Source organism: Micromesistius poutassou (genome assembly GCF_964030765.1).
Source record: "Micromesistius poutassou genome assembly, chromosome: 10".
In the NCBI taxonomy this organism is placed as follows: domain Eukaryota; kingdom Metazoa; phylum Chordata; class Actinopteri; order Gadiformes; family Gadidae; genus Micromesistius; species Micromesistius poutassou.
In genome coordinates this window covers 2407678-2417677 of record NC_140280.1, presented here as the reverse complement: position 1 = coordinate 2417677, position 10000 = coordinate 2407678, and the positions used below count along the sequence as shown (strand labels likewise).

Sequence of the window (10000 nt, the reverse complement as noted above, 5' to 3'; positions counted from 1 at the left end):
TAACAAAAGTACAGTTGACGACCTTGGGCCGTCCTCGACTTGTGCAACTCTTATCAAAACATTGAAACAAAGTCTGGTTTAAGGCGGTCTTAGACTCAATGAGACGGTGAGCTGACCCCCCTGGGTCACTCTGCCGTCGCTCTGCTCCCCAGAATAAGAAACGGCGGGAGAGGAGAGATCTGCTCAGGCTGCAACTGCTGCGCATTTTTGAACTGCTGGCCGACGCAGGAGTGATCAGCGACAGGTAAACACACACACACACACGCAGACACGCAACACATGCACACCCACGCACGGACACGCACACGGACACGCACACACACTGTCAGTGTTTTGAACTAGGGAACTCAAAGTGAGAATCTTTTCATGTTAATGAAATCAATACATATCTGTATTGATTTCAGTCACATTCTAACGTGGAATGATGCGTCATGGTGACTCAGCCTATGGCCCACTGATGAAAGCCCCGGCGGTTTGCATACTATGAGTGTCCTGATTACGAATGTCAGGAACTGGGTGTTGGTGGGGACATTCCAGGGAAATATCACAAATGCCGCTGGGTTAGTGAAGCGTTTTCCCTCCGCCAGCTGTGGTCTTTCCGCCAGACTCGTTCTCCAGTTCACTTGTATGCAAAGCGGCGTTCTGTCTGTTCCACTCTCTTCCAGTGGACCGATTCCGTCACATAGATGACTCTGTTTATAGCTCAGGGGAGTGCAACAAACACACACCTGCAGTTACCGGTTATCACCATAGGTGTCGCCAAAGAGAACTAAATGGGAATCTCTGTTGGCAACTTTAAATACATAAAAACACAGCTGCACATTAACATTCATAGATGTTCATAGAAACAAGTGCCAAACAATCGCTAGGTTAACCCATTCCCCGTATGCAACAAAGATAGCTAAGATAAGATGCTACACAATGCTAAGTACTCTTTTTTTTAAATGCAAGGACGTACAACATACAATAAGTGCGTACATTAAGTGGGTACATTAGGTGCCAGAATTCCTAATCAACGCGGGGCGACGTACGCTCAGGAGGTAGAGCGGGTTCACTGGTAACCGGAAGGTTGCTAGTTCGATCCCCGGCTCCTCCTAGCCGGGGAGGAGTGTTGAGGTGTCCCTGAGCGAGACGTCCTCACCCTGACTGCTCCCGACGGGCTGGCTGTCGCCCTGCGTGGTTGACTCCGCCGTCGGTGTGTGAATGACATGGTATGAATGTCGCTCTGGATAAAAGCTTCGGCAAAATCCGCTCAATGTAAATGTAAACGATAGGGCTGTGCAATTAATCTAATTTTGATCACGATTTCGATTCTTGGGTCAAACGATCTCCAAATTAATAAAATCGAGTCGAACGATTCTTTTGAAAAAAAAAAATATATATATATTATTATTATTTTTTTTTTTTTGGGATTCTGAAGTTCAAGACAAGTTAAATGCATTTTATTTTCAAACTCAAAAATAATCGTTTTGAAGAATCGTGATTTCAATCTTGACCCCAAAAAAAAATCGCGATTCTCATTTTTTTTTCTTCCAAAATCGAGCAGCCCTAGTAAACGACCGGCCACGCCGCCGCTCCTCTCTTCTCTTCTCTTCTCTTCCCCTCCAGCACCAACGGGGCTCTGGAGCGGGACTCCCTGGCGCTGGGGGCCCTGTTCCTGGAGTACGTGGACCTGACCCGCATGCTGCTGGAGGCGGAGAACGAGAAGGAGCTGGACGTCCTGAAGGACATCCGGGCGCACTTCAGCGGCATGGTGGCCAACCTCATCCAGTGTGTCCCCGGTGAGCGCGCTCCCCCGGTTGTCCCCGGTGGGCGCGCCGGTGGCTCATCGCAGTACGCCGTCGTCTCGGCACCCTGGTGGATAGACACAGACACAGTTGTACAATTTCATTAATTACTCTCTATTAATTCTTTCTCTTTGTCTTTCTTTCTCTCTCTCTCTCTCTCTCTCTCTCTCTCTCTCTCTCTCTCTCTCTCTCTCTCTCTCTCTCTCTCTTTCTCGCTGTTCTCTCTCTCTCTCGATCGCTCTCTCTCTCTCAATCTCTCTCTCGATCGCTCTCTCTTGATCTCTCTCTCGCTCTCTCTCTCTCTGTCTCTTTGTCTTTCTCTCTCTCTCTCTCTCTCTCTCTGTGTGTCTCTCTCTCTCTCTCTCTCTCTCTCTCTCTCTCTGTCTCTAGTCCACCACAGACGCTTCCTCTTCCCCCAGCAGTCTCTGAGGCACCACCTGTTCATCCTCTTCAGCCAATGGGCCGGCCCCTTCAGCATCATGTTCACGCCCCTTGATCGCTATAGCGACCGCAACCACCAGATCACACGCTACCAGTACTGTGCTCTAAAGGTGTGGAAACACAATTTATATACACACGCACGCACGCGCAAAAACACACACACACACACACACACACACACACACACACACACACACACACACACACACACACACACACACACCTCCTAAACCGGCTAGGTGACAGTTTAGGATCCATCAGCTGATGTTTCATGGTTTAGTGCTCCCTAGTTAAGTCCATTGTTGAAGATATCATCTGTTGTGTGTGCGTGTGTATCTGTGTGTGAGTGTGTGTGTGTGTGTGTGTGTGAGACACCTAACCCCTTACCTGCTCCTAGGCATTATTAATCTTAGCAAATGAAAAAGCCAATTTTTGTCAGACAATTGCCTTTCTTCCATTGTTGACACAAAGGGCCAACTTTAACAAAAGCGTGTTGGCCGATAAATAGATAAGGAATCTGCTGAGCAAAGCGCCACACTGGGCGACTCTGCCCTCCCCCTCTGTGGAAACACACAGAACCCGATAGAACACGCAGAACATCGCCAGCCTTGTGTTTTTCAGTCCGATCGGTTCCACTGACGCAGCGTCTTCTGTCCCCCCTCAGGCCATGTCGGCAGTGCTCTGCTGCGGGCCCGTCTTTGACAACGTGGGCCTGTCCAACGACGGCTACCTGTACAAGTGGCTGGACAACATCCTGGCCTGTCACGACCTCCGGGTAGGAGAACCCCCTCATCGCTGACCCCGAGAGAGAGAGAGAGAGAGAGAGGAAGTGATGAGAGAGAGAGAGAGAGAGAGAGAGAGAGAGAGAGAGAGAGAGAGAGAGAGAGAGAGAGGAAGTGATGAGAGAGATGAGAGGAGAGACAAAGAGGAAGTGATGAGAGAGGAGAGAGAGAGAGAGAGAGAGAGGAAGTGATGAGAGAGAGAGAGAGAGAGAGAGAGAGAGAGAGAGAGGAAGTGATGAGAGAGAGAGAGATGAGAGAAAGAGAGAGAGACAGAGAGAGAGATGAGAGAAAGAGAGAGAGACAGAGAGAGAGATGAGAGAAAGAGGAAGTGATGAGAGAGGAGAGAGAGAGAAAGAGAGAGAGACAGAGAGAGAGATGAGAGAAAGAGAGAGAGACAGAGAGAGAGATGAGAGAAAGAGAGAGACACACCTTTCACCCCTATCATCCCGGACTCATGGCTACATCCTAATGGGGATTCTACATTGTAAGCCTGATAGGAATATCGTTTGAAGGTGCTATAGGGGGGAGATTTATTAGACATGTTGTTTGTTAGTCAGCTATTAAAGAGTGAAATGCACCATGTTTCTAGTTGATTCCACCTGCGTCTGTATGCTCCAGTTTCGATGTTACACCAATCAGGGGATCTCTTCCCTGAGTGGTTCAGAGAATGCATTTTGCCTGTCAATCACAGGCAACTCCTCTTAATGGCGGGGAAATGTGAGGGAGCAGAGACGTTTTGTTTTTCATTCGTTTAGTTTCTAGATCTTGCTCTCTTTTGCTCTTCCGTCGAATCTCACCTACGGCAGCTTTAACAGATGTTGTGACCATTGTGACGTATGTAAGCGTTGTGTCATCAGAGGTTTGGGTGTGTTACTGTGTGCGCTCCGTGTGGCTGTACGCTAGGTTCACCGGCTGGGCTGTGAGGTGGTCATCCTGCTGCTGGAGCTGAACCCGGACCAGGTGAACCTGTTCAACTGGGCTGTGGACCGCTGCTTCACCGGCTCCTACCAGCTGGCCTCCGGCTGCTTCAAGGCCATCGCCACCGTCTGTGGGAACAGGTGAGGCCTCGTGTGGTTTAGCCCGGCGGTTTACTGAGATAGAGCTTCAGGTAGAGCTTCAGGTAGAGCTTCAGGTGGAGCTTCAGGTAGAGCTTCAGGTAGAGCTTCAGGTAGAGCTTCAGGTGGAGCTTCAGGTAGAGCTTCAGGTAGAGCTTCAGGTAGAGCTTCAGATAGAGCTTCAGATGGAGCTTGAGGTAGAGCTTGAGGTAGAGCTTGAGGTAGAGCTTGAGGTAGAGCTTCAGGTAGAGCTTCAGGTAGAGTTTCCAAAAGGTGTTTTATATAATTTAACTGGTGAGCTATTTTACGGAAAAAAAAAAAGAAATCTCAAACTTTAAATTGCACTTGTTTTATAATACATTTATGATGTAAAATCTAAGGTCTGTCACGAAAATTAGATTTTAAATGAGACTTAATAAAAGATTGTGCAGGGCATTATAAAGCCATATTATGTGTCTGATATAATATCCACATGGCAAACCTCTCGAACTGAAGGTCCCTCCTCGTCTTTGAAGTGTGAATGAGCTCGACTCAGCCTTGAGCATTAAGCGTTAAGCGTTAGCGTGTAAGCATAAGAGATGACCTCAGTGTGTTTGTTAGAACCATGACTCACGCCGTGTACTGATTGGCTCTCGTTGCAGGAATTACCCATGTGACCTCATTACCTTGCTCAACCTGGTGTTGTTCAAGGCCTCCGACACCAGCAGGGAAATATATGAGATCTCCATGCAGTTGATGCAGGTAAACACACGCACACACACACACACACACACACACGCACACGTGCATGTACACACACCTCCTAAACCGGCTAGGTGACAGTTTAGGATCCATCAGCTGATGGTTCATGGTTTAGTGCTCCCTAGTTAAGTCCATTGTTGAAGATGTCATCTATTGTGTGTACATGTGTATCTGTGTGTGTGTGTGAGACACCTAACCCCTACATGCTCCTAAGCTACCTGTATTTACGTACAATTGTAATTCACTGTGTTTATAGCAGTATAAATACAACATGTCCGTGACCGCGTTCTGTGTGGTTGTGTGTGTCTCCGTGTGGTTGTGTGTGTCTCTGTGTGGTTGTGTGTTGCTCTGTTTGGTTGTGTGTGGTTGTGTGTGGCTGTGTGGCTCTCTGTGGTTGTGTGTGTGGTTGTGTGTGGCTGTGTGGCTCTCTGTGGTTGTGTGTGTGGTTGTGTGTGGCTGTGTGGCTCTCTGTGGTTGTGTGTGGCTGTGTGGCTCTGTGTGGTTGTGTGTGTGTGTGTGTGTGTGTGTGTGTGTGTGTGTGTGTGTGTGTCCAGGTGCTGGAGTCCAAGCTGTGTGTGTACTCCAAGCGGATGGTGGAGCAGAAGCCCGGGAACATCCTGTACGGGACGCACGGCCCGCTGCCCCCCCTCTACAGCGTCAACCTGGCCCAGCTGTCCCACCAGCTGGCCAGCATGTACCCCGAGCTCACCCTGCCTCTGTTCTCAGGTACACAGACACACACACACACACACACACACACACACACACACACACACACACTAAAGGATACAGTACACACTACACAAAACGCTACACGACTGCACATCAGCACCATGCACACACGATAGGCTAGGACACATCTGCAGCAGTCTGGTTTTTCCAACCCCCTAGGGCTGACGTGTGTGTCAGTGTGTTAATAGCGTGTTAATAGTATCCCGTCGTGTTTTCACCGTTTAAATACGGTTCATAACGCACCAGTGGAACAGAAGTGATTCAGTCAATGCCCTGTCTCCCCAACTGTCTCCCCCAGAGGTGAGCCAGCGTTTCCCCACCACCCATCCCAACGGCAGGCAGACCATGCTGTCCTACCTGCTGCCCTGGCTGAGCAACATCGAGCTGCTGGACACGGGCCTCCTGCCCCCCGCCTCCAGCCCCTGCACCCCCGACGAGGAGCAGCGCAGTCGGGCTCACGGCCTGGGCCTGTCCCCCTGTCTGCGGGGCAACGGCTGGGGCTCCCTGCAGGCCACGTCGCTGGTGCTCAACAACCTCATGTTCATGACCGCCAAGGTACGACCGCCCGGCGGACGGACGGAAACGCATACGGCACGGCCGCTCGTGTTGTTATGTTTCAAAAAGGAAACATAGTCATACTAGTAAACTGTCGAAACAGTGTCTGGAACAGTTTAAAAACAACAGAAACAGTTCAAAAACACTGTGTAGACCATTGTAGTAATACACTCGTTAAAAAAGTCCCCTTCCTGAAAGCATGAATGTGTCAGTATGTGTTGTAACCTATCGTGTGTGCACAAGAATCTGTTTTCTTTGGCTAGAATATCTCCGTAACGAAACAGTAAACGAGGCGTACATCTGCGTCTTGCGGTTCCTGGGTTTAGCCCAGGCTTTCTTCTGCCTCCCCCAGATGTTCTGCTGTAACACTAAGGCCCTGTCCCAATTCTCCCCCTTCCCCTAGATTTGAGCCCTAACCCTAGATTTTGCGCGTTCCCGCTAAGGGGAAGGGTGTCCCAATACTTAAGGGAGCAAGGGGGAGTGCTGTTTTTCCCTTAAAATCAACCCCTTGAACGCCAGCCAGCTCGGGAGAAGGCTTGCAGCTAAGGGCACTCAAAGCAAGTGTTCTTGTTAAGGGGAGAGAAATGGGACCGGGCCTAAGACTGCTGGATCCGAGACCAGCTCAGGAGGGGTTGAATGCAGAGAAAGACTTCCCTCACAGGGATTCATAGAAGTATATCTTCTTTGCGTGACAAAGCGCCTGGAGGCAGGGTTAGGCTAAATGCCATTACATATAATTACAGGCCTCCTCAACTTGAACCCTGTCATTAATGCCAGTTCAAACGTCTTCCTGTCTTTACTGCCCTAAGTATTCACTAAAATAATAAGTTTACTTAATCTTTGTACAAGCAAATATTAGCACAGCGTATTAGAGTATTTAGTGACTTATAAGGAACCCGCAGAGCCTGTGTGTCCCTGACGTGTGTTTTCGGTGTTGTTCTTGCGGTCTGGTTCTGTGTGTCCCTGACGTGTGTTTTCGGTCTTGTCCTTGCGGTCTGGTTCTCCCGCTCGCCCGCAGTACGGAGACGAGGTGCCCGGCCCGGAGATGGAGAACGCGTGGAACGCGCTGGTGTCCAACGAGCGCTGGAGCAACAACGTGCGCGTGGCGCTGCAGTTCCTCATCAGCCTGTGCGGCGTGAGCAGCGACACCACCCTGCTGCCCTATGTGAGTGGCTGGGGCCCCCTGCTGGGGCCCCTGCTGGGGCCCCCTGCTGGGGCCTCCCTGCTGGGACCCCCTGCCTGTACGGGGGGTCCGGGGGGTGTAGAGAATAGATGGAGAATGCGCCGGGTGCTCTGGTGGGGTTGGCTTACTACTAGCTCCCCGGGTAGACAGACGTATGACGTATGTTGTTTGATTTGTTTGAGTGAGTGGAATGCAACAGTGATACTAGCCTGACGTCACCGACCAATCCGCAACTGCGGACGTGGTCTGGAACCTCTCTGTTTTTTTCGATTTTTTTCGATTTGCAAGGAGCGTTTGAAATTTTTTCATTTACATTTGACATTTTAGGGCATTTAGCAGACGCTTTCATCCAAAGAGACTTAGAACAATTCATACACACATTCACACACTGACGGCAACCATGCAAGGCGACAGCCAGCTCGGTGGGAATGCCTCTGAACGCAATTGGATAGACCTACAACCAATCAGAGCAGCGAAACGTGTGACACATCAGCGGTAGCCACCAGCTCCCATAGCGTGCTCCTCTCTACAGTCATCGTATTAAACTCGCCCCATATTAGATACAAGGCTGTGATTGGCCCAATCCGGGCCAGGTCTGCTGGATACGGGAGGGGGGCCAGACCCGTACGTCAGAGCAGATAAAACACAGGCTCACAGATTGGTCCGGCTCCAGGGGCACAATAATTGTACAGTGTTGTTGTATGAATCAAACCAGACGGTCAGAGCGCTGGAGTGAATTTAAATCAGTTCTGTAATAAAACAGGATGCGTCTTGTTTACTGTGATAGGATGGGATTTTATGGCGCAGTAAATCTGTTGGATATCTGGGCTGTATCAACATCAACCTTCTGTGTGTGTGTATGTGTGTTTGCTTCTGTGTGTGTGGGTGTGTGCATGTGTATGTGTGTGTGTGTGTGTCTGTGGGTGTCTGCGTGTGTGTGGCTGCCTGTGTATTTGCGTGTGCGTGCCTGCGTGCATATGTGTGTGCGTGTGTCTACTTGTCTATGTGCGTGGGTCTGCGTGCGTGTGTGTCTGCGTGCGTGTCTTGCCTGCATGTGTGTGTGTGTGTGTGTGTGTGTGTGTGTGTGAATGCGTTCCTGCGCGGGTCAGATCAAGAAGGTGGTGGTGTACCTGTGCCGTAACAACACCATCCAGACCATGGAGGAGCTGCTGTTTGAGCTGCAGCAGACGGAGCCCGTTAACCCCGTGGTGCTCCACTGCGACAACCCCCCCTTCTACCGCTTCGCCGCCAGCAACAAGGGCTCCGTCTCCCACACAGGTCAGAGGTCAACCGGGGTGGCGAGGACGAGTGGGGATGGTGACGATGGAGAGGGATCTGGAGTGGTGTTTTCCGCGGCCTGAATCGCCCTGTGACTGTCCTGAGGTCCAGGCAGCGAGACACACTTAAATCAGATTGGACGTGTTGGTTTACGACGCGGGACGTAAATCTTCGGCGCCAACAAATGCCACGTTGTTTGTTCTTGGATAAGCCCCCCCCCCCTTGTAGTTAAACCCCATATTTCACTCTGTGAAGAATAATGGATGTCAGATGATATGACGTGAATCAGAGTGGTTATTGTGAGATGATATGTGACTCACGGCTCTGGTTGGCCGGGCCGCTGGGTGTAGTAGGGGACACTGGGACTTGACGGTAAGATGTTGTGGTTCTGCAGGCACGGCCTCCAGCTGTAGCACGGTGGTGGTGGGCCAGGAGAACTTCCCCGACACCGACGAGACCAAGCTGGCGAGGGAGAGCGAAGAAAGGTCAGTGCGTCTCAAACGTGCATCTCAAACCCCGCTGACAGGTGCTAAGCTGACAGGTGCTAAGCTAACAGGCTAGCATGGCAGACGGTTGAGTGACGGTTGATGACGACGGCGTGTGATGTGTGTCCACAGGGCCAGGGCTCACAATCGCCTGGAGTCGCGCTACAGCAACAGCTCAGGAGGATCCTACGAGGACGAGAAGAGTAAGCTACACACACACACACACACACACACATATATACTCATACAAATATGCACAATTGCACACATAAGGCTCTTCTACCTGTGCAGCGAGGCAGGTGGGTCCTAATAAAAACTAAAGATAAGGGAATCAGGCCGTGACTGTAACTCACTGAGTGAGCGCGTCATCATCCAGCGGACACAGCTCAAACACAATCTGTGTTCAGGGGCAGGTCACACATTGTCTTCATGAGTGGTGAACAGACCAGGCACATTCCCCTGGGGCGGGGTCAGTGCTCACTGTTTGACAGGCAAATGTCGGCAAATGTTGTCTGACGTCGATAACAAGACCTGTTCCTCTATGGCCGTGACCCGTGGCCGTATCTTCGTATCGTAGCGCTAATAAAAAAAAGCATCGCCGGAGAGCTTGTTCTTGTTTATCAAGATCACAGCACACATAACTCTGCACTGTCGGCTTTAGACGTCAGGTGTTTATCTTCTCTTAAACGGTCTGACTGAGTAGTCTGTGACGTCACGCACATTGCACGTGTAGATAATATGTGAGTTCATCTCACTATAATTAGAGGAGAAGACTGTCTGTCTGTCTGTGTGTCTGTGTTTCTGTCTGTCTACGTGTCTTTCTGTGTGGGTGTGTTTGTCTCTGTCTGTTTGTGTGTGTGTGTGTCTGTGTCTGTGTGTCTGTCTGTCTATGTGTCTGTCTTTCTGTGTGTGTGTGTGTGTGTGTGTGTGTGTGTGTGTCTCTGTCTGTCTGTGTGTGTGG

At 50.3% G+C, this 10000-nt stretch overlaps 1 protein-coding gene across 1 annotated transcript in view; it reads left to right on the top strand.

Moving 5' to 3' along the window:
• The window catches only part of fryb (furry homolog b), a gene marked incomplete at its 5' end in the record, with an annotated part of 53707 nt that overhangs the window by 18488 nt on the left and 25219 nt on the right, over positions 1–10000 (top strand). The window contains 12 exons of the mRNA XM_084473645.1: positions 153–244; positions 1609–1781; positions 2178–2338; positions 2893–3003; positions 3914–4068; positions 4707–4806; positions 5361–5532; positions 5837–6093; positions 7112–7258; positions 8386–8554; positions 8949–9039; positions 9172–9242. Coding sequence (XP_084329771.1) covers positions 153–244; positions 1609–1781; positions 2178–2338; positions 2893–3003; positions 3914–4068; positions 4707–4806; positions 5361–5532; positions 5837–6093; positions 7112–7258; positions 8386–8554; positions 8949–9039; positions 9172–9242 — 1699 coding nt within the window. The remainder of the gene's footprint in view (positions 1–152; positions 245–1608; positions 1782–2177; positions 2339–2892; positions 3004–3913; positions 4069–4706; positions 4807–5360; positions 5533–5836; positions 6094–7111; positions 7259–8385; positions 8555–8948; positions 9040–9171; positions 9243–10000) is intronic.